Below are 25,026 nucleotides of genomic sequence, written 5' to 3' on the forward strand. Positions count from 1 at the left end.
GCATAGAGTGGAGTTTCAGAGCGGAGTAGCATGTTTTAGTGTGGAGTGGCATAGAGTGTCGTTGAGTGATGCAGAGCATAGTGGATTAGTGTAGAGGGTATTGCATAGAGTGGAGTAGAGTGTTCTAGAGTAGAGTGACATACAGTGGAGTAGATTGTTGTAGAGTGGAGTGGCATAGAGTGGGATAGTGTAGTAGAGTGGAATGGCATGGAGTAGGGTATTGTGGAGTGGAGTGGCATAGAGTGGAGTGACATAGAGTGTCAAAGTAGAGCAGCATGGAGTGGAGTATTGTTCAGTGGAGTGTAGGGGACCAGAGTGAAGTGGCATGCAGTACAGTGGTGCAGAGGTGATTGGCCTGGAGTGCTCTGGTTTTGAGTAAAGTGGTGTAGAGTCTATTGACGTAGAGTAGAGTGGTGCAGAGTAGAGGGAGGTGGCATAGAGTGGAGTTGTGTGGGTAGAATGCAGAGGAGTAGAGTAGAGTAGTGTAGTGTAGAGTGCAGTGTTAATATAGTAGAGTGAGTGCAGTGGTGCGGAATAGATTTGAGTGGCATAGAGTATAGTAGCGTAGAGCTGAGTGGTACAGAGTAGAGTGCAGTGGCATAGAGTGCAGAGGTGTACAATGTAGTGGTGCAGAGTAGAGTGGTGTTGAGTTCAGTGGCGGAGAGTAAAGTCTTGCAGAGTAGAGGTTTGCAAGGGCATGGTGTAATTTGTCATAGAGTGGTGCAGAGTACAGTGGTGCAATGACTATGGTGCATAGTAGAGTGGGGTAGCATGCACTGCATAGAGTAAAGTGGTATAGAGTTGTGAGACATAAAGTGAAGTGGCGTAGAAGGCAGTTCCATAGAGTGCATTGTGCAGAGCATATTAGAGTGCGGTAGAGTGGATTGGTGTAGAGTGCAGTAGAGTAACATAGAGTAGTGCAGAGTAGAGTGTTGCAAAGTATAGTGTCATTGAGTGCAGTGGTGTAGAGTAAAGTTGTATAGAGCGAATTAGTGTGGAGTGCAGTGTCATAGAGTTGTGCAGAATAGATTGACATAAAGTGCAGTGGTGTAGAATGCAGTGGAGTGGTGCAGGGTAGAATGTAGTGGCTAAAGTCGAGTGGCATAGAGTGGAATGGTGGAGAGTGGAATAGAGTGGTATAGGGTGAAGCGGCGTAGAGTAGATTGTTTAAGAGTAGAGTGAAGTAGCGTAGAGTGGAGTTGTGCGGGGTAGAATGCAGAGGTGTAGAGTAGAGTAGTGTAGAGTGCAGTGTTATAGAGTAGAGTGAGTGCAGTGGTCGGAATAGATTTAAGTTGCATAGAGTATAGTAGCATAGAGCTGAGTGGTACAGAGTAAAGTGCAGTGGCGTAGAGTGCAGAGGTGTACAATGTAGTGGCGCAGAGTAGAGTGGTGTTGAGTTCGGTGGCGGAGAGTAAAGTGTTACAGAGTAGAGGGTTGCAAGGGCAAGGAGTAATTTGTCATAGAGTGGTGCAGAGTACAGTGGTGCAATGACTGTGATGCATAGTAGAGCGGGGTAGCATGCACTGCATAGAGTAAAGTGGTATAGAGTTGAGAGACGTGAAATGGCCTAGAAGGCAGTGTCATAGAGTGCATTGTGCATAGCATATTAGAGTGGTGTAGAGTGGATTGGTGTAGAGTGCAGTAGAGTAACATAGAGTAGTGCAGAGTAGAGTGCAGAAGTGGAGAGTAGAGTGTTGCAAAGTATAGTGTCGTTGAGTGCAGTGGTGTAGAGTAAAGTGGTATAGAGTGAATTAGTGTGGAGTGCAGTGTCATAGAGTGGTGCAAAATAGATTGACATAAAGTGCAGTGGTGTAGAATGCAGTGGAGTGGTGCAGGGTAGAATGTAGTGGCTAGAGTCGAGTGGCATAGAGTGGAATGGTGCAGAGTGGAATAGAGTGGTGTAGGGTGAAGTGGCGTAGAGTAGATTGTTTAAGAGCAGAATGAAGTGGCATAGAGTGCAGTGGTGCAGAGTAAACAATTAGATTGACGTAGAGTACAGAGGCAAAGAGTGCAGTGATGCAAAGTAGAGTAGTGTGGGGAAGAGTGTAGTGGCATAGAGTAGAGAGGTGTCAAGTGAAGTGGTGTAGAGTGGAGTGGTGCAGAGTAGAGTGCATTGATGCAGTGTGGAGGGGTGTAATCTGGAATGGTGCAGAGGAGAGTGCAGTGGCATAGAGTAGTGCAGAGTAGATTGGAGTGTGGTAAAGTGGAGTATGCATAGTGTGGTATCTTATTGCCATAACAGACAACACATCTTGAATTGAAATGACTGTTACATTTGCACAAACATACAGATTTACTGATAAAAGTATACTGCAATGATAATATGTGGAAATGTCATCAACTAATGTATTGATTTGTATTGATCATATTAAAATATTTGTGTCCACCACACTTCAGAATTACCAAAATTGTGCTTCATTTCTCCTTGCCGTATTCTGAAATATCTGCACAGTTCGTTTACAAACATTTACATTTTGTTTTGTGCCTGAAAAAAAACTACATTGTGCAGCACATCAAGTAGCCAACACGATTGTCACATAAATCCTCTCACTTTGTAGTCAGAGAAAGAAAAGTAGACACATGCTCCCTGGAAGACTGAGCCTCACTTTTCACCTCAGCCTTTGAATGGACAGCAATATGACAAGATAAGAACAAGATTTAATGGCCTGTTTACAGAAATTCAGTAGGGGTGGAAGAATACACTAAATAGGGTTTGGGCAAGGGAAGGGACGAACTTGAGCTGGACAGCCTAAAACAAATAGAGCCAGCAAATAGAAAGCAAGCAAATGTGAGTTACAAACTGCAAAGCCAATGGTAAGCAATGGGCGGAATGGCCCCAAAATGTTGTTAGCAAACCTGACAGCTGCTCTCTCTGGTAGGCTTTACCTTCAAAAGACTGAAGCATCTGCAAAGCATATATGTCAGACTTTAATGTCCTTGAGTATGCAAGCACAGGCATACAGAAATGCACTAAATATATTTGCTGTGCTGTCTTTGTGCAATCGCCTTCTCTCTGTGCCTCATTTGATTGTGCCCTGTGTTTCCATTCCTCCAGCTTAGGGTACTGCTGCTTTGCTAGCGCAAGCAAAGATACCTTGCAGCACAACAAGTTAGGGGAATAAAATGCAGGACACAGTAAGAGGCAGTTTTCACAAATACTGTGCAGATAGTACAATTAAGCTGGGCCTATTTGTTTAGACAATTCATATACTTTGTGCCCATGTCTAAATGAACCCTCTCAGAGACTAAAAGAAAAGCAGTTTGAAAGCACAAACAATGTTTTCTGATATAAAGCTCATGTGGCTCACAATTAAGTGATTGATTCTTGTTTGGCATAGGGACTAGACTGGTATATCCTTCCCTGTCCCATTTTAATGTTTTCTAAAAAACGAACTTGCATGTCTGTAAAAAAATGTGCACACGTGGAAAACATATGTTCAGAAGACAAGGAGGCAACAAGAATTCGTACTTAAGTTAGGTATTTTATCGAAGGTGTGCCGCCACAGAAATGCCAACAGGGCGTCCAGGAGGTTGCTGCTTCCCTTGGGGCTCACTGTCCCACATTGCTTTGCTGAGGAAGAGGGGCTGAACCTGATTCCTTTGGGCCGCTCACCTTATAAGCGCCCTACCACCTCCCTCAGGGCCAGAAAGAGCCAAGGCAGGGCTACCCACCTTGACTCTACCTCCGGACATCCGTTGTTATTTAAGCCAAGAGTATCCAACATCATTCAGGTCCATTTTCTACCACTGCATTTGACTGCACCGCCTCTGGCCAGCATGCATCCTCTGATCAAAGAGGAGGGTTCACTGGCTGCCTGCGGGTAAGTGTGGGGCATATGGCCTCTTGTTGTTTGTGCGGCATCCCCAGACCTAGCTCTTTCCTTCTTTATGGCCTCTCTAATAAGATCAATCCTTGTTCCTCAGTTTACTGGAATGAACAAGAGTGACTGCAAGGTGCACTTCAGGCACTGGGTCCTTTGTCTTTGGACTCAGTTTGCCTCCTGTATTTGACCCCATTTTTATCTATGACCACTTGCCCGGTGGGATGGGCTACCTTATCCTAATGTATCTGAACTGAACTGAGCCAAACTGAGCTAGGGAGTCGCTGTGTGGCTTGTATTTGGTTGTTCACTGTTTCAACTTTTATCGCAGCTGCCACTCCCCAGGCATGGTCTGGTCCTAGAGCTAACGTTCCTGGTAAACGGTATTTTTAACGTTTGTATTGTTTATTTATTATTGCACTCCAAGTTGCTGGCAATTCCCACTTCTCTTGGACTTCCTGAACTACTTGGATTTGTCTTTTTCTTACTAATCTACTTGGGTTTCTACCCCTTGAAACCAGGTCACATTAGGCCTTGTGACACCGGTGTTGATTTGCCACATTGCCCTTTGTATTGTTGATCTTTGGTTATTTTGCAAAAAGTCAATTTTTGGCTGTTCTAATTGGGAGGGGGAATTCTAATCAATTGAATTTTAGTAATATGTTCTTATTTTCAATCTGAAGAATTGTTTACCTAGCTTTTAGGTACCCCTTTGACTGAACTGGAACTTGCTGAGTGTTTAACGACTTTGTAACTTAGTGTTTGCTTACCCTTTAAGCACTGCAACCAGAGGATAGGCTTCCTTGCCTTCGATATGGGGAAAAGAAAAGCCTAACCCAGCATAGGCAAGAAAGGCTAAGGAGCAGGCAATGCATGTGTTGCCAAATTGTGCCGTAGATGAAGTTGATGTTCTCATAGAAGAAGTTAAGTTTCTTCTAAAAGAAATGAGAAGGGAAAAAGCCCAGCCACAATTAGTGGTGCCAAGGGGAATATTAAGTCGCATCTGGTGAAACCCAAGTGGGTGTGAGAAAGGGGGTAACATGCCCAAATCCATCAAGATAGTCCACAAGTTGGTTGTAGGGAATCAGTGAGTTTAGTTGCCCCTGAGAGAACCACAGAAGTGCACAAAACTTCCACTGATATTATTACAGTTGAGTGTACAAATAGATTCCAAATCTCCTGGGATATAGAGAATGATATGATGCAAGATATTCCCCCGCCAAATGCCCAACCTCTCACCACCGGCTCATGGCAATTCACATACCAACATTAAGGGGTGAGGTTGGGCTCCAACTCAACCTACTAAAAATTGAAATCATGGGGCTAAAAACCTTTGTCACTTATCTTAAGCAAATTCTTACAGAGAAAGTGGAAAATCTGGGGTTGATGCTTGAATCTTTAGTAAAGGAATGGCACAAAAAGTATCCAACCGCCAACTCTCTCTAATAAGGGCCCTTGGGTTCTGCCACAACCCAGATACACCACTCTCATGGAGAGATCTGCCTCAAATGTTAGAGCTTACCAATACCTCCAGTCATAAGGTGTGTTGCTAATAGTAATGTGCCATATTTTACATTGCAGGCAGCAAATTCTGCTTCCCCCCCTTAGAGCACCTATTCCCCATCATCCAATGGGTATGAGGGGTAGTCTGCCAGGCAGGCAATTGAGTAGAGATGCATTTTTCACAAATGTCCCAAAAATCTCTCTCAGCAACCATGAGAGTAATGTGTCATTAATTAACAAAACAACTTTGTGGCTCCATTATGTGCACAATTGTAGATCTGTGATTAGGGAAGACATTGTTATCGGGTCAAGATATGCGAGTAAGCATAGTAGAACTGATTGCATTGGTTTGAGATTTGTGAATAATGCTATAGTCAATGGTTTAATCAAAAAGGACCTCAGAACGGCCTTAATTAGTGGTTCTCCCATCAGCTTAAGACTCTCCCTACCTGATGAATTTGCACCCGGAAAACCAAGCTCATTAGCCCTTATACAAGCCCAATTTTCAATCAATCTTATGCAAAGACCTTGTTCACAGGGTGCATCTGACATTGACTGACTGCAACAGGTTCAGTCTCAGGGCAGTGGGACTAAGGATGGTAGGGATATCATGAAGGGTGTGGCCCAATCACAATTATTGATTATTCCTGACTAAAGACCGACTGAACTAGTGGAACTGCGGTCTTGGAATCTGACAGGTATTCATTCAAAACTTAAATTTAGACTGGGGTGAGTTTATTACCCAACTTGTGTTTAGGTCTGGCTATTTAACTTTCTGTAGGAATGCTACCCCTACAAGATAATGGCAAGCCTCATGGGGCCTTAAAATATGGGTAAAATCCATGATTATTTTTAAGATTGAAATACTCGATTTGTTGTCTTGTATATAATTATAACAGTGTGGTGATTTTACTGTGGTGTTACTATGCTCATGTTTCAAATGTGATTTAAATGTACTTTTATGGTTATATTTATGTAATCGAAATAAAGTTACTGCTACTAAATGGCAATATAGGAATCGCAGTAAATTCCCTAAAAGTAGCGAAATAAATACAATTAAAACTGTCATTTTCAGAAACGCCAAATGTGTATATTTGAGTTTTCTTTTTTATGGAAAGTTAAACTTCCTAATGTTATAGTTTTGAAATCTATCAAGTATACATACTGGAGTGTTACATGTATCATATCTGTGAATAAACTAAATAGTCCTAAGATTCAATGGGCACGGGCAGCTTCATAAGAATTGGATTGTCCTAGAGACTGAGTACATACATGTGTCTAGAGCGGTGATATGAATTCCATGAGTTTTTTTTTTTTTGCTTGGACGTTTGTAAATTGTTTTTCTTTTCTTTTTAAGATATATTGTCTATATTGTTTATTTTTCTAAATCAGAAATTCTTTGTTTTTATAATGTATTCTTTTATGGCTTGGAATATAGCCGAATAAAGATTTCTGAATGAATGAATGAATGAATGAGTACATACATCACCTGCAAAAGATATTCCTCTAGGGACAGGTCAATGATTGAATGTGCCGTGAACCTTTGAATGTGATTTCCACCATTAGAGGGTTCAGTAAACATTATGAAGCTTGCATTGCCATGGAAGTAAAACCAGTGTGTATGTGCCTGCGTGCGTGTGTGTGTGATCTGCATGAGTTTGTATATTTGCTTAAAAATGGCTACGTATGTGACTTTTTGTGTACTGATATGCCTGTTCATCTGTGTGCCTGGACGCCTGTATGGCTGTTGGTCTGTAGACAAAAGTGTCTGTAACTATGTTGGTCTGTCTGTGCACGTGTGACTGTAGGTTTATTGTTTGCATGTGTGCTTTACTGGTATGTGTCTGTTGTCATTAGTCAAACACAAAGCAGGACATAGTGACCTAGAGGTTTTCTTACTGAAAGGATAAATGTTGAGAAGGGAATAGGGCGAGAGATTTTTTCAAAAGATACTGGATTATTCGAGGCTCGTATTTTATGTTGTATCTGGGAAAGGAATTTGCAGCACGCCTCTTGGAATACTTTTTATGGTATGGTAACAGATCTCCTGATATAACATGAGATTTTGATTAGATTAATAATTGACATTCCTATAACAGCCAACTGAATTCTGCACACTGGTGTTTCCTCTCTATGGTGCTGCTATGGCAGCATGTTCTGTTGTTTTCGTTTGTAGATGGTGAGACAAAAAGTGCCTGGAATACCGTATCTACTTTCCTTCATAGCTTCATTAACTAATATGCGGTTTACAAAATGTTATTTTATCTGTACTGTATATAATCAAATGAAACTTAACAGCCCCTGGGCTTGCAGTTGTTTTAATAAAGTTCCAGGCTAGCGATGCTCCATAACCTGCATCTCTAAAATGCAATTGGATTCTGCAACAACGTCATCATATGTGATTCCTGGTCAGGTAAATAAAAATAACATTTGAAAGTCAAATGTAATGAAAGGTCTCAGATCTCCCCTGGACCAAGGTATGTACCGTCACTTTCCCAGGGTCAGAATATCAGTTCCAAACTTATGGAATATAACATATACACAGCACCACCTAAGGTGGGCAAACTTTCAACACTCCCCCAAAGGCAAGGCAAGAAAACAATATCACATGAGTCTCCTCTAGACCTAGGTAACACACACAACAGTTCTCTAGAGCGAGATATACTTTGCACATCACTTGCCAGGAGGGCACACTCATCACCTCCTAAGACAAGGAAAAGACGAATTCAAACATATGGAATATATAAATTTATTAACACAATACTTCAATCACGGGCAGGCCGAATATATATTGATCATGGCAGACTCTCACATATCAAATAACCGATTGAAATACACAATCAAAGCAAATATATATGTAGAAATATATATGTATGGATATAAGAATCAGAAAATAAGAAGGAAAGAATTCAGAAAAGAATCAAGAGACAGTTAGTAGCAGAGACACATCACCTACTGCTCCATCATTTCACCCCACTTCGCTCAAGGGGAGTCCATTGCTTGAACCGGGTGAAAGCACAGAGGTGACATCAGCCCCCACTCTTCCGTGACAACACGTCTGCTCCACGGCATGAACTTCCACCAGGCCAGTGTAGGCTCCCCTTTTTAATACAAATTCAAACACAACGAAGCTTCTAGCAAGCCTCGCCCCCTCGTTCTCATGAGAGCCCGTACCAGCCTACTTCAAGGCCACTGCATTGGTTGATCAGGCCTTTGCTATGGCTCCGAGACAGACCATGTACATTCCTCTGATAAGAACCAGTTCTCTCTAGTCAGTAAAGTGCGAAAAACAGGAGAAGAGCAAAACATGCCCTCCCCACCTCTGCAGCTTTGTGCAGGCCCAGAAAATAGCTTCAGTCATGAAAATGGAGTTAGTTAAGCCATGCACACAGAAAGGACCAAAGCAAGATGGAATCAGAAAAGCAAGGATGACACGAAACCATGTCAAAGGCAATAGTCAGCACTGCCATAAAGCAAGGTAAAGTCAGAAATCAGAATGACATGAAGCCATGTCAAAGGCAATAGTTCAACACATAATTCACATAACCCAAATAACACTATAGACTTTATCCCTCAGTATACAACATTGAGCACATGTGTGCACCACCACCCACAACACTGCACCTCAACATCCCATACCTTCTATTCTTAGCAAGACTGTTCTACTGAAAGACACCAAGATTACAGGACAGAAGAGAAGCAGACATATGCAGGGCCATCCTACGTTAAGGCTAGGGTAATATAACACACTAAAATCAGGTAAAATGGTGGTGGTTGAGGGTCATCATAGGGTGTCAGACCACAAACGTTGCTCAGTCACTACATCTTATCAAATCATAACTTCAGTAGTAAGAGCCAACTGAAGACAGTCATAGCTCCCTTAATATAAAACTCAACACCTCGGGACGCCTAAAAGTCTAATATGCGTTCAATGGGACGAGCGCAAGTGGCACTGGAAAATAACACGTGACTATTGCCAGTGCAACTGACTATAGCCTTCGATCAAAATGCCAGTTGGAGCATTGCCCGAAGTGATGGCTTTCAGCTGCGGTGCGTGAAATAGATTAGCTGGCAGGAGATTGGTTGAATGAAGGGGAATTGTGTGCAGGTGAATTGAGAGTTATGTGAAGGACGTTGGAGAAGAATCACTGCTATGGCTCAGGTACTGTCTTCTCTCTTGGGCTTTGTGGGGATTTACTTTTACACCACCATCATTTTCAGCTACAACTTCATGAAAAATATACACCTCTGTGAACTGCCTTGGACTGATACCAGAACCTGACAGGCAACCCAGGTGACTCAAGAAAGCAAGCGTGTGGCCGAAGAGAACAGACCCAGAATACCTTACTGTATGTTACGTGTGTGTTAAGCTGACACGAGGTCATACAAAAGAACTAAAGCTGTCTTTACCTGCGCCTTAAAGGCTCCAAAAGGTTAACATATTAGAGACAGAGGGAGAAATATACCAGTTGGATGATTCTGAGAATAATTGCAGTGGTCAAGAACAAAATGCACAGGGTATCATTGATGTACACAGTTGGAGTAGAAAGAAGTAATACAAAGAGGAAATGGCAATAAGAGCGATATATTGAGTAGTAGTGAGAGAGGTGCTCAATGTATGGGAAGTAAACCCCAGTGAAAAGAAAAGTATACTTGGAGAAGAAATATTGTGTGAAGCCTGCAGAAAAGATAGTAAGAGAAGAGGAAGAAACTGAAGAATATCCACAGGCATAAAAGACAGATGAGGCATGTGAGACAGACACAATGTAGACAGAATCGAAGTAAGAAGCAGGTAAATGACAGTGAATAAGGTAGAAGGAAAGAGATTAAAAGTTTGGAGACATTTTAGAATAAAAGAAGGCCATCACACCCAAAGGAAAGAAATAGCTTTGTCTAAAAAGAAAACATAGAGCGATGCACTTATGAATAAACTAGCGGCAGGTTCTTTTGGGGCATCAGCAAGAGGGAGAGCGAGGTGTAGGTAGTGGTGATATCCAGGCACGCTTAGAGAGAGTGGGAATCAAGAGGGAATGAGTTAAAAAAAAACTCGTTTGGATTGTAGCATGCACATAGTAGTATGTTAATATCTTTAAAAAGTCACTTACAACGACATAGTAATGCAGAAATAGTGCTTCTAAAAGATTGCCCTTGACTGTAGTTCCCTGCATCCCTCTTTTGTGTTTTGAAAATGCTAGGGTCAGTGGGAGGCAGCACGCCAGAAATGTATGCCAGACTTAGATGATACTCTATGAATGCAGTTGTATGTGCTCAATTTTTGCATGTGTTATGTGCTTGCAGGATAACGTCTGGCTGAGCCTCTTTCATTTTTCAGCATGTGTTCAAAGGAAATGGCTAATCTCTGAAAGCTGTAGCATCAAGGCTAAAATGGAATGGGCAATTTGAACGGCCCGGAGAATTAATGTTTATTGGGAGCTTGAATTATACACTTCTGTCTCCTTACGTTAGATGATACAATGGCCGAACTCGACGTGCGTTTTATTACGAAGAATGAAGAACCACTGTACCAGACCTATCCACAGGATTCAGAAGGAAGGGAGAGAAAGGATTATCCCAGAACAGGTGAAGAAAAAGAGATGCAATATGTATAATAATCAGATCTGAACAGATTCTAAACACCACTTCATTCTAACCTCCAATGCAATAGCTACGATAGAATTATAATGTACACGATTATATGTATATGTTCAAATAATTTTTAAAAACTCCGTTTTCTGCAGAGTGGAAGCCATTTCATACAACAGTTGATTCTTCCATTGTGGACCATCTTTAGAGTTCCTTTGATGAGTGGAAACAACCTTAGGACAACGAGCCGCAGAAAGCGAGTTTCCAAATTAAAATAAGCAAAGGCCCTCGCTCACCGAGATGACATACGTGAGTCCCTTCTTCACCATGAAAACGGAGCTGTCGGTCACAGTACGCTGTCCTTGAGCTCTTTGGTCGGAGGATAGTTGAGTATGCCTTGATGAATGCCCTGGCCCCAACTGAGCCTTAGGTGTGGGTAGAAACGTGTTGATATAATACCAGGGGAACTGAATTACAAACCTCCGTAGGTAACACCCCCCTACATGTTTTTTACACTTTTAGTTGTTGGTCTCCGAGGACGTTTAAAAACAAACAGGCATACTCAACCACTTCTCCAAACAAAGGAGCTCCGCGCAGTGCCTCCTTTATGGGTGAGAATTATGTTTCCATGGTGTAGGGACACTATGATGAAGCATGCCACCTCCATGAAGGTCTTCATCCTTTGTAATGGGAAAAACCACTGTTCGTAGCATGTGTGACTATAGATACACATGCTGTGCATAACCCTGCCATCTAGTGTTGGACTTGAACATGTGCAACATGTTTTTCTTCAAAGATGAACTTCTAGTCACGTGGTCCACCGATTACTGGTAATGGACATGGACATTGGCTCCATTGCTAGATTGTATTTTTTGGCTCCGTCTGGCTAAGCCATGTTTGAATAGAGCTCAGAGTCAATTCAATTCAATTAGCTTTATTCGGCAATTAAGTCATAAAAGCACATACAAACATTACACATGAATACATATAAATTACCTAAAAAGGATAAAATTGCAATTAAATTTACGGTGGCCGACGAGCTTGCAGTAAAAATCAGATTAAAAAGACATTACATGTCAGTTTATAACGTACAAAAAATTAGCTAAACGAAGCTTTCACATCCCAATACTCTGTTTGTTAACAACCGGTAAATTATCCAGGGCGGATAAGCAATTTATGTGTTAAGTCAAAGAAGAAGAATTGGCAATTTGCCTCAGTGCTTTTGTTCTTATACACCAGGCCCACCCTAGGAATTTAGCCACAGCTATACATATTGGAGGGGTAGGATCAGTGCACAGGATACGAAGGGCAATAGCATATCTTCTAGTACCAAAGAACTTGCAGATGGGTTGTATCCATCTTTTACGAGGTGCCATATACATTGGGCAGAAAAATAACAGGTGCCCGATATTCTCACATGATGCAGCACATCTGTAACACTTATCATTATTACTGCCTTGCCTCCCCCATCTAGAGGTAAATTCCGCTATGGGTAGTGTACCCACCCGCAGCTGGAAATACAACTTGCGGTCAGTTGTTTTTTCAATGAGATCCCAGTAATCCTCTCGATGAGGAAGGGCTTTTAAATCCAAAAAGCGGGCTGTTAGATGGGTAGAAAGGCCTTGGGTGGTTTCCAATCTATATACCCATTCCCAATACATGTTTTTCAAGTTTTCTTTGGAAGGAAAAATGGTGTCTGCAGGTTTTTTCCAGAGATCTATCAGGCCTATACTTCCCAAAAGGGATTTTATCCCTTGTAGCCATGATATTTTTTGTGACCTGTCAGATTCTATGATGTCTTTAAAACCACTCCTATAATGGATTAATTCATCAGTACACCAGAGTCGACGCCAATATAATATTGGACGTAGCCTCACCAGATGTTCTAGGGGTTTTTTGCCCAAATCCAATAATAGCGGTCGCAGTGGTGTGCTGGAAGGGAGGTTTGTGACTTTGCGCAAAAAAGCATTTTCTAGGGCTTTCAAGCTAATCAAGTTATTAAAGCCCCAGAGCTCGGCCCCATAGAGGCATGAGCCCAGGACCTTGGTACCATAGATTTCTAAAACTGGAGAAATTGGCTTAGTTAGTGAGGTTTTAAATCTAGCCAACAAGGCCCCTGCTTGTCGTTTATGTTGTAGGCCAGCCCGATCTAATTGGCAACCCCAACGCATGTCATTTTGCAATGTTATCCCCAGATATGTAAATGATGTCACTTCCTCCAGGGGCGACTTATTCATGATTATTTTTCCTCTAAAGGTTTTTGATCCATTAAAGGACATGTACTTTGTCTTCCCCGTGTTTACCTCCAGACCTCTTTCTGCGCAAAATTCCTCGAAACACCCGACAGCCTTCTGCAATCCGCCAGGGGTCTTAGAAATTATCAGCGTGTCATCCGCAAACATGAGGATAGGGATACGCACTCCTGCCAGAGTCGGCGCATCGGTGGGGGTCCGCGAGAGCCAGTCGGTCACCCCGTTGACGAAGAGAGAGAACAGGGTCGGCGCCATGACGCAGCCCTGCCTCACTCCCCTGCCAACCGGGAAATCCTCCGTCACCTCCCCCGGGCCCCCCCAGCGGACCCTGGCAACATTTCCCTCATGCAAGCGGATGATCACGGTGAGGAGTTCAGGTGCTATTCCCAACTCCATTAGGACCTGCCAGAGCTTACTTCTTGGGACCAAGTCAAATGCAGCTTTTAAGTCTTCAAAGACTGCATAAAGGGCGCCTTTCCCCAAGACCACCGTCTTCCAATATAAGTTGACAAACCGGAAGACTTGGTCGATTGTACTTATCCGGGAACGAAACCCTGCCTGCATTGGGCTGAGGATGTCATAGTCATCCATCCAGGTTTGAATTATATGTAAAAGCATACGGCCTACGATCTTTTGGACCGAATCAATCAAACTGATTGGTCTGTAATTGCTAGGGGTTGCTTTGTCTCCTTTTTTGAATACTGGGACAATTTCAGCGCACTTCCATGAAGGCGGTATGTCTGCCCCCTGTGCAATTGCGTTGGCAAGTCGCATATTATAGCTCGACCAGAGGCTTCTATCATTGGTAAACATGTCTGCGGGGATACCGTCCATTCCCGGGGCCTTTCCTCTGACTACTCCATCTAGTGCTCTGTCCACATCCTTAAGCGTGAATATGGCCTTTTTGTAGAATACATAGGGAGAAGTCTCAATAAGAAAGTTTTGGGCAGGCGCGGCATATTGGGGTTTGAAATGGTCAATCCAAGCATTCTGTGGCACATTGTTTTGAGGACGCTCTGCTATACCACCCCTATCCCATTTGTAGGTATCCCAAAAAACTTTGCTGTTCTTACTTTTTGAAGCCTCAAGAAGATCCTTCCAAATTTCATTCTCCCAGGTTACCTTTGCCTCTTTGAGAGTTTTCCCATATTTTGACCTAGCAAATCTTACGAGTGTTGGGTCCTTCTGCTTGAGTGCACTGCCTAATTCGTCCCGGGCCTTCCTGCACTCACTGTTATACCATCCCGCTTTCCTTTGCGGCACGGAGCTCCTGGGAGGGACGGGTTTGAGGAAATATTTCCGCAGGCCCGCAAAAAGCCTTGCGTGAATTTCCACTGTACGTTGATGGAAGTCCTGAGCCTCGACCGGTAAGCTCAGTTCTTCCAATGCAAGGGTAACTTCTTCTTTTATAGCTAATAAAACTTCTGGGTCATCTACAACCTGGTCCCATTTTAGGTGGCGCATGTCGTTAGACAGGCGATGCTCTGACTCGTATATTATTTGTGGCTTTTCTATAGCTCCAAGTAAGGATGAATTAAATGATGAGACCAACGGGTGATGATCACTCTCGGTTCTATTTACTACCTCCATATCTATGAAGTAGGGCCAGAGTTTGGTATGAATCAATAAATAATCGATTCTACTTGCCCTACGACCATTGTCAAAGGTATTTGAGCCACTTTTGTCGGACGTGCTCCTGCCATTAGCTGCTCTCATATGACTCCCTAGACATAATCCGCTTAGCTGGATTGCTGCCCCAGACCACCTTTTTACTGGGGCTATCTCAAGGGGTGGGATACCCCAGCTTGCATCTTCTTCAGCCGCAAGCTGAGATATATCGTGATCCAGGGGCTCAAACGAGGTATTGAAATCGCCTGCTATAATGGGTAGATAATTAGAGGGCAGTGAGTCAATTGATTCTTCCAGCATGTGTACTACTGGAGACTCTTTCCCCCCCAGCAGACCTCGTGCATAGACATTAAAAATTGCGAGGTTTACCCCGTCCTTTGAGGCAATCTTTACAAATAATATATCGTTACTAATGTTAGAACTTTGGGTGACTTGACATCCTAGGTCTTGCTTAATCCATATAGTTAGCCCGCCAGATGGTCGGCCTCTTCCTTTTTTTAAAGCTGGGATATGATAATTGAGAAATCCACTGCATATCAAGGGATCTATCAACCAAGTCTCTTGAAAGAGACACATGTCAAATTTTGATATAAAACCCAGCCAATCAGGGTCTACCATCTTTGAACCTAGGCCTGCTATGTTCCAAGACATTATTGACAATTGGCCACTTACTTGTAGTCTTCCCTTATAAGGGCTTGAAGGCCCTTGTGGTAGGCTTAAGCTTTCCCTTGCTAAAGAAGTCAGGTTGATGATACTACTAGTTTTCCCATTAGTTAAAGTATCAAGCATGACATTACCAGATGTACCAGCTACAGCTATATCGGTATTCAGTGGGGATATAAGTCCGGTCCCAGCTGGAGGCCGGTATATTTCCCCCAGCTGGCGCTGGTCCAGTAATGTATCATTAGTTATGTTAGTGACAATGTTGGCATCCTTGGTTATGGTATGGTAAGCTACCCAATTTTCTGCAAGGTTTACATCTATATTGCACGTGTGTTTCCTAGACCTACAGGAATTTGATCGTCAATCGCAGTCTTCCAGACCAGAGGATATGATACCCTCCGTCTGCACATTAGGATATCTGTTACTTCTAGGCCACATATTGTTACCACTGTAGCCGACATCCACTATATTGGGGCGCTGACAATTATCATAGAAGTAGGACAAAGGCAGGGAGAGGATGGGTGTGCGAGGGTTTGAGTTTGGCCAGTGACAAATATGCTCAACTGCCCTGGGATCTCTAAAATGTATAATTACACAATCTCCTGCTATGTTTTTCTTTTTGGGGCCCAACCAATTAACTCGACGCGCAAAAGGGATTTCTGTAGAAACATTCTGGGGTAAGGGGCGATTGGAATTTAGCCAATACAGACACTTATTCTTCAAACCCCCGTAGTCCTCCCTAGAGTCTGAGCCCAAGGGTTTAACTCCTGCCAATATTATAACATAAGGGCTTGATTCAGGGGGGAGGTGAATATTTGGGTGTTTCATTGTAGCTCGAAGACTATAATCTACCCTATTTGCTGTTTTTGTTACATGGCTACTGTTAGCTGTCGCTTGTATAATCCCCCCACTCTCTAGGCTACCTACATGTGAGGTGTGCATTGTGTTCCCTAAGGCCTTGACAGGTGGGTTGGTTGCAGCAATAATTGGGTTGGAAGTGGGTACGATATTAGTAGCTGGAGCATTTTTATTCGGGGATTTCACAGTAGATTTTTCACACCCCCGGCTATTGGTAGCATGTTTCTGCCGGGACTGCGTTGATTAACACAACAACTCCAAACAAGTCAATCTGTTTTCAATTCTGTCCAGCCTACTATAGATTAGTTGACAAGTTTTGTAAAAAATTGATTCCAATTTCCCCCCAAAAACTTCATCCAAATTATGCAAGTCCTTGAGCGGGATCAAGGGGGGTAGCATAGGAGCGCTCTCCTTCCCGCTAGCTAACAATACTCCTTTGGGGTCAGGGATATTCTCAGGTGGGGCCCCTAAGCTAATTCTTCTGGACTTTGCTGTGTGACCAACGTCCAGTGGTTCTCTCCGCTTTCTCTTAGGTTTCAAGGTTTTCAGGGATTCTTTGTTATTTAAGGTGGGTGCTTTAGCCTTTGAATTCGTGGCAGACCTGGTCTTTACACTTTCCGTCACACCAATAGTTTGTGGGGGATTAGTGGAGCCCTTTTTTGGTCTTGTGTTGAGATTAGTTCCATCAGATTCTGGAATGCAAAACATTGGTGAGTCATGGCAAGAGGGATTATTATCACAGTCGTCCGGCACAGGGCTTACATTGCCGGTATCAGTTCCCGATTCCAAAGTACGAACAGGGGAACGTACTTGTGACAGATAGCCCAACGAGGAGCGTTTGTTAGCAAGAGAACCCAGCGACAAACGCTTCTCGGTAACATCAATCTCCTTGTCCAAGATAGAAGAAACTCTTACCAAGAATTGGTCTAATGTACCAACAAGGGACTTCCGGCCTGCTACTGGTGCGATAGACATCTTTCAATGGGGAATATTCGACTCTTTGCGTACAGTTCCAATTAGGCAGCAGAGCTCCAAGCACCAATGCAAGTTATACAAATGTTGTACGGCTATGGTGCTTGGTGGGCTGGGGCCGCTATATCAAGAGTACCTGAGGACACACAACTTTCAAATATCCAGCATTCACTGACCTTTTGACGAGATTTAAAGGGGGTGGGCCCGGCCCGGCCTCACTCGGTCTCTAACGGGCACAAACGGGCCCGCCCTTGGCCCGGGCTTCGCCCGGGCGCCGCCCGCGCGCGTCCCGTGCTGCGGCGTGCCTGATGGGCTTAACAAGGGGCTAGGCACTAGTGGATGACGTCCTCAGCAGCCGCCCAAAGCCGAGGATTCTGGGGGATGTAGTTGTAACAGCCGTTCCCCTCACGGCGACGATAGTGCTTGCCCAGCAGCAGCTCAGAGTCACCTTAGAACCTCTCCATAACATTGGGGAAAAATATACTGTCATCTGCAGAATCTTCAGTGTCATTGCGTCCTCTGTTGTGCTCAATAACTGAGGTCCTCTCAACACCCCTTCAGGGCTAGTGCCCCTCAGGGCCTTTAACCTCCAACTTCGCTCCTCGAGAATGCATTCATTGTAATGGAAAGGACCTCTATCCAGTACTGCCAACAGTGTAGAGAAAAGTACCCCTGGACAGACCTCCATCAGGTTAGCAACATCTATCTGTCCCCAGAGCACGACAAGGCCTCCTGAGCATCCAGCTTGTCTTGCCTTCTGATCAAAAAAGACCCTAAGATACCCAAGCGCACTGCGTTTCGCTCAACACTCCAAGCGCACTGCGTTTCGCTCAACACTCCATGGCGCAGCAACAAGGAGAATATACTCCTGTCCTCTTCGGGGCCTACGACATTGAGGAGAAACACCAATTCGGACTCTCCACTGAGCAGGATGCTCACATCAGCCTGATCCGAGCTCGCACTCCGAATCGTAGACAGAAGAACCTCGGGTCGTCAAAGTCCATCCGAAAAAGACGTTGACCATGAGTACCTACACCCCTGTCCTAACACTGGTTTCAGGCCGAACACCACCCTCGAGATGGTTGGGCATAGAGCCCAGAAGCCAAGCTCAAGCTTACGGTCTGCCACTGCCTGAGGGCCATGGTCAGCACCAGCACAAGGCTCCAGATCTGATACAGATTTAACCTTCTGCACCGAAACTTCAGTCGAGGACCTGGCATCCAATGCTGACACGTAACGAGTATTTTTAAAGCGCACATTCACCTGTGGGCATCTTGGCACTGAATAACAGATGTTTATTGTTACCCAACTAAGTGGTACTCATTTTATTGACGTCAGGAGGATGGAAGGCTGAGTTAACCGGCCGGGATTTGAACCTGTGACCATGAGGTCAAACACAGACCCCCCACATTGGACGCATTAGTCCACTAAACCACCACGCCCTCCATGCCAAGTGCACCCTCGGCGCAAACATTGAAACATGCTTTGTAGCCACCCTTGGGTCCGAAAACGTATTTGGAGCCAAAAACAGCGTACGTTCTGGTGGCGCCACAACCATTTTCAGCACCAAAGAGAGTGATGCCCAAAGCTCTGTTCTTCATGGCCCCTTACAACCAGGAACAGCCGATCTTGCAGTGCCTGCAACAGGAACTTAACGCCAGGCGGAAGCAGCTCCTAATCTAGCCGCAGACCAACAGGATCTCACGCAGCCTTCTCCCAATGTTTTGGACACTGTTCCTCACTAGAAGAATCTGCCAATTTAGGAGGCTCTAGTCTTGGAGCTTGATCCACCATCTAAGGCTAGGAACCTTGAGGATTGGGGCACTAGTCCGCTCCCTCCTAGACCTGTCTTTCACCTCCTCCTCCATCGCCTCCATCACCACTTCCATCCTCTCCTCCTCCACCCGCTCCTCCTTCTCAGAGTCACCCCTCCCCAGACTCACATGGGGGTTCCTCACATCACTTGGGGGTGGGGTCTTCCTATCCCTTAGATCCTTATGAGGCTCCTTTTGACCCCGAGCATCAGGACCCTGGGATGATTATGATGTTGATCCACTTGGGGACACTGATCCAGACCTCAGTCCTGCTAAGCTGCCCCCTCCAGACGACACCATGTTGTACCACAAGATCTTTAATATAGCTACCGCATTCCACAAAGGGGACATGGATAAGGACCAAGAGGATGAGGATTTCCTAGTGTAGACGCTCTCCTCCACACAGCACTCCCTCCAATTTGTACCTATGCTTAAGGGCATGCTGGAGACCCCTCCTGAAACATTCAAGGAGCCGGTCAAAGTGAGGGTGGTCGCTCGTAGGGTGAACAAGAAGTATAAAGTTTCCCATTTAGATCCTTCTTTCATCAGAATTCAGCTCACCTCACGCACCTTGGTAGTCTATTTTCTGTTTTAGAAAGTTACAGAATACATACAATACACAATACAACTGTGAAAATTGGTCGCATTAAAACTTTGTCATCGTCAACATAGTCAACACCCACTTTCTTTTAAATTCATGCTGGTTTGTTTCAACACCAGTGCCCTTGCATAGCGACTACACGTCCCTTTTGGGTCTATAAAACTGCTGTCTCACCTGTATGGGAGTCCCCCCTCAGATCTAGCCGCAGATGTCTCCTGAGATATTTGCAATGTGGATTGTTGTGTGTCTTCCCCCAAATCAAGCTCAAAGTGCCGCCTCCATGGACCCCATATTTTGTGGAATTTCCTGGGGCATCCCCTACCGAGGTACATTGTATGTTCAGCGGCCATATATAGGTCCATTTCTCTCATCCATTCCTGGACCGTGGGGCTTTCAGCCACCCCCCATCTTCTGGCTATATCTCTCTTGGCCACCACTAGACCCAGGAAGGCGAAGTTCAGTTGGGCCCTGGTGATGTCCACCTCACTTGGGATTCCCAGCACCACAAATCTTGGTTCGACTGGCAATGTCACACCCAGGACCGTCCCTAATGTCTCAATTATCTGCGCCCAATATATCTGCAACTCGGGACATCCCCATATTGTATGGAAAAAGTCACTTTTGACCGTTTTGCAGGTGGGCAATATGGTGACTCTGCCCTTCCCATTTTATGTAATTTGTTCTTGTCGTAATAAGTTCTATGTAGCACCTTGTATTGAATGAGGCGGAGCCTTGCCTTAATAGCTACCTCCCTGGGGTGCATCATTGCCGCCTCCCAGTGTATGTCTTCGAGTTATCCGACGTCTTTCTCCCATCTTGCCTTCAACTCGCCCAGTCCATCCAGCATATTATTGTTAATTGTTTTGTAATTTTAAAAATTGCCTTATCTACCAATTCTTCCTGTAAAAGCCTTCCCTCTAGTGGGGCGTATTCCGAGAGGTGCTCTCATTGGATATTCTCTGCCTGCCATGTGTAATGCATTTCTGCATATTTAATGAATTGAGATTTGTGCAGGTTGTATTCCTGGCTAAGCTTTGTCCATGTTTTAAGTTCCCCCTTTTCTATGATTTCCCATATTGTAGAGATTCCCAGGAGATCCCAGGCTTCAAACCCTTTTAGTTTTCGTAACTCTTTAAACCAACTCCCATCACAGAGCGGAGTGGTCCTTGTGACCCGGTCCGTCCATCCCATGGTTCTGGTCGCTCTCGCCCACGCAGCCAAAGTGACTTCTCTTCGGCGTTACCAGACGCTTGGTGTTTAGACGGATCATTACTATTCGGTTTCAAAACTATTCCACACCTGATTGCGGTGTGCTGTATATCTATTACATTTTGGATTGGACTTCACCTAGTGCCACTACGACTCATAGCTATTTTTGGTTTCTGTACCATCTGACACCTTATTGCGGTGTTTTTCCTTTAAATTGTTTGGACTGGTTATCACACACCATCATATCAATTCAAGCTTTATCTTGCTAATTTCATCATGCTTTTACCAGCATCCATGCGTATTACCATTTATTGGACCATGGTGTTGGTCTTTTTGATTTGATGCCTTACTTGAAATAATGAACTGGATTTGTGGACTATCCGACTATATTTTGAGCCTTGAAAAAGTCATTGTACAAATATAAGTACAGACGAAACACGTGTTGGCTGCTTTGGATATTTGACGTTTGTCTGAAAACTGATCCACAATCAATAAAGAAGAAAAACAAATTTGGAAAACTTTGCCAACTTCTGTATGCTGTTCGGTCATTTCTATTTGTGAATCGTCCAGAGACTATAACAACGTGTATATTCATCTCAAGGAAATGTCCTTAGACTCACTTGTTAGACATTCAGCCCTATTTCATAGTAAGGGTGTGCTTCAAAGCTGATTCTCTCTTTCACAAATGACCTGTGTTGCAGGCAGTAAGTGGGAACCCCCCTTCCCTCCATATAAGTGATGTAGGTGTGTATGTGGTGCCATTTCTTCCGTTTCTAGGCGGTATGTAGGGTGGTCCCTGGCCTTATGAATCCATTCGTTTATGGGTACCATATGGGATGCCCAATAATAGACCTCTACGTCTGGTAGCGCAATCCCTCCATTATAGGGATTTTGCTACAGTGTTTTGAGCGCTATTCTGGGGTGACCACCTTGCCACAATAAAGACCTAAGTTCGCTGTCCAACCCTGTGACGGTGCCCCAGGGGAGTGGATGATATGTATTTTGAAGGGCATACAGCAGTCGGGGTAAAATAATTGTTTTAAGAATGGCCGCTCGTCCGAGCAGGTAGAGAGGGAGGTCCCTCCATCGTTCCGCGTTTAATTTGAAATTGGGCAGAACCTTTCTGAGGTTTCTTTCCCATATGTCTCGCGATGTGGGGTCATGAATATCCCCAGGTACTGGAAGCCCTCCTGCACAACCCTCAGATCGCCAGGTAGAGGCCAGTATATTTGGATGTAATTCGGATAATATAGCATGGACTTGTTCCAATTTATCTTATAACCGGAGTGACTGCCATAGTCTACTATGGTGTAAAACAAGGCCAGTATCATCATGATAGGGTTAGTGATATATAGTAAGATATCATCAGCGTAGAGGGAAATCTTTTCCTCCCCATTATCTGTGGGAGCCCTTCAGAATCCTCTGATAGCAGGGTGCTCTCAAACTTTGCAGGCAAGGAACTCGTGGGTTAACGCGAAGAGAAGTAGCAAGAGAGTGCAGCCTTGTCATGCCCCTCTCTCAGTAGGGAATAGTGCCTAACACGTTCCATTAGCTCGCACGGCGGCCACAGGCTGGTTATAGAGGAGTGCCACCCAACTGCGAAATTTAGGCCCTATACCGAATTTAGTCAGGGTGCAGTCCAGGAATGGCCAATTTACTGCATCGAATGCTTTTTAGCGTTGAGTAATAGAAATATATGGGGAATTTGCCCGGTCCTTCACCTTCATTAACCAGTTATGGGTCCTTTTGAGATTCAGGGGGGTAGCTTGGCTCAGCATGAAACCCGACTGGTCATTGTGAACCAGAGTCATGATGATCCTAAGGAGGCAAGTTGCCAGGATGGTAGCTAATACCTTCGCTTCTGTGTTTAGTAGCGAGATGGGCCTGTACGAGCCACACTAATTGCAAGGTTTGACCTCCTTGTTTATGACCACAATGGTTGCCAGTCTTAGATATGGGGGTAGGATACCTTCCTCATGTGCGTGGTAAAAATCCGAAGTAAGTGGGGGCCTAAGAGGTCGATATAGTGCTTATAAAATTCGTCCGGCAACCCATTGGTGCCGGGGGTCTTCCACAGGCGCAGTTTCGTCACCGCCTCTTGAATTTCCATCAGGGACAGATCTGCTTCTAGTTCTTAGGATTCTTCCCCTCCCAGTATTGGAGTAGGAATTGCTGCTAGGTATTCACTTATCTCTGCATGTGATTTAAGGTTACGGGTCCGATAAAGGTCTCTGTAATATGCATCAAACGCTCTCACCACCCCTTCATCTGTGGAGTGAATGATTTCCTTCACCCATCTGGCTTGTATCTCTTTTTTGCTTATCCAGGCTAAGAGCTTCCCCGCCTTATCTCCCACTTCGTAAAGGCGATGTAGTGTAGCCAGGTGTTGTTTTGTGGCATTGTCCATGGCTAACTATATTCGTGTCTCAGAGCGGTCAGACTACGGGTCAATGCAGGGCCTTTTCTGTGGGATATCTGCTTGTCCAGGTCTATTATCTTATGTTCCATATCTTCTAGGCACCTACTTCTTTCTTTTATTTTCCCAGCCGATGCAGCTTTGTGCTCTGTTCCGTACCACCGCCTTGTACACCTCCCACACCCTCACCCCGGAGGTAACCAAATTTATATTTTCCTGAAAATATATTTCTGTGTCTGCCCGGATACCATTTGCCACATTACTGTTCTACAGGTCCCATGGGTTAAGTCTCCATCTCTGGTCAATGCCTCGACCCATCAAGCCTATTCTAACCAGAAGCGGAGAGTGATGAGAGAGACCCCTTGCCGTGTATTTTGCATGGCTTATCTCGTTCAATTCATACCCAGGAACAAATATATAGACCAGCTTAGACTACGTGTAGTGTGCCCCTGAGTGATGAAAGAATTGTTTGGTGTGTGGTTGCTTCCCCCGCCATGCATCTACCAGCCCCATTGTATGGAGAACTGCTGCAAAGGGGTGGTTTTTGCGGATTTATCACTTCCTCCAGTGCGATTCATCGCCGGGTTCATTACATCATTAAAATGCCCCCCCCCCCCTACTATATGAAGAGTGCAGAGCGTTTCAAGCAGGACATCCACAATCTTATCCATGGTAGGAGCTTGAAGTCTGGGTGGAGCGTAAACACATATCAGAGTTACCTCTGTTCTTCCCCATTGCCCTGTCACCTTCACGTATCTACCCATAGGTTCCTGCCAGAGGCGTGTGGCTTGAAAGGAAATGGTTTTCCTAATCAAGTTGGCCACCCCCCTCGCCCCGGAAGAAAATTCCGCGTGTGCTAGCACTGTATAGGTCCCTCGACCTATAAATCCAGATTGGGTGCCTTTGAGATGTGTCTACTGGAGCATTACAATATCGGGGTGGAGTCTTCTAATGATCTGTGTCACCAGTCCCCGTTTAATTTTGTCCCCCAACTCATTGACGTTCCATGTCAGCACCGTTAGATCTGGATGGTGGGCCATTTTGTGTCTAGTGCTTGTGTATGTATGGTCCTCGGTCCCAGTGGGGAGGAGCAACTCACCTCCGCATCCAATGTTTTGCAGGAGTCCCCTGTTCCGATGACCCATGCGACCAATGAACTATGATATAAACAGCTGAACCCAAACTGTGTTGTCTCGCATCTATCCTTCCACGGCCCCTCGGCAGTCTGTCCCCTCATCAATAGAAGTGACTTTCAGCCAGGGAAGGCAGGTCGGTCTGTCGTCCCCCCAACCCAACTTTATACCTCAAGTCCCCAACTCTAACAAATTTGGACTCACTCTACAAAAATAGTCTCGTTTTTGAATATCTTAACGCCTTCTAGGGGCTTTGTGATGTACATAGTTACCCTCCCGCCGGTGTTCAAGTGCCAGTTCCTGGCTCACTCGGGTCAGGATCTGGAGATATACTTCTCTCCATTGGCCTCTCGTTCTCCCCACTTTTCTCCAATGCCTGGATTCGATGCTAGTGGGTGCATCGACTCCGGCCCTGAGGACATCCCCTTGTCTTCTGAGTCTGAATGTGAGTCTGAGGATTTGGCCCCTGAGGCGGCCTCAGTTTCTGACTGGGATCGCTCGCCTCCTTCCTAGGCTTGGTGGGTCTTGTCTTGCGTGGCCCTCCTCAAGGCATAGGGAGTTCCCTCGCTCAG

The 25,026-nt window shown here is 44.7% G+C and overlaps 1 protein-coding gene across 3 annotated transcripts in view; it reads left to right on the top strand.

Moving 5' to 3' along the window:
• LOC146798244 (uncharacterized) overlaps positions 1–25,026 on the top strand; it is a 720,254-nt gene that overhangs the window by 504,823 nt on the left and 190,405 nt on the right. For all 3 annotated transcript variants that reach the window (XM_085625533.1, XM_085625531.1, XM_085625532.1), the window contains exon 4: positions 10,791–10,904. In XM_085625533.1, the coding sequence (XP_085481659.1) occupies positions 10,791–10,904 (114 nt within the window). The remainder of the gene's footprint in view (positions 1–10,790; positions 10,905–25,026) is intronic.

Source organism: Triturus cristatus, chromosome 9, assembly GCF_964204655.1.
Source record: "Triturus cristatus chromosome 9, aTriCri1.1, whole genome shotgun sequence".
NCBI lineage: Eukaryota > Metazoa > Chordata > Amphibia > Caudata > Salamandridae > Triturus > Triturus cristatus.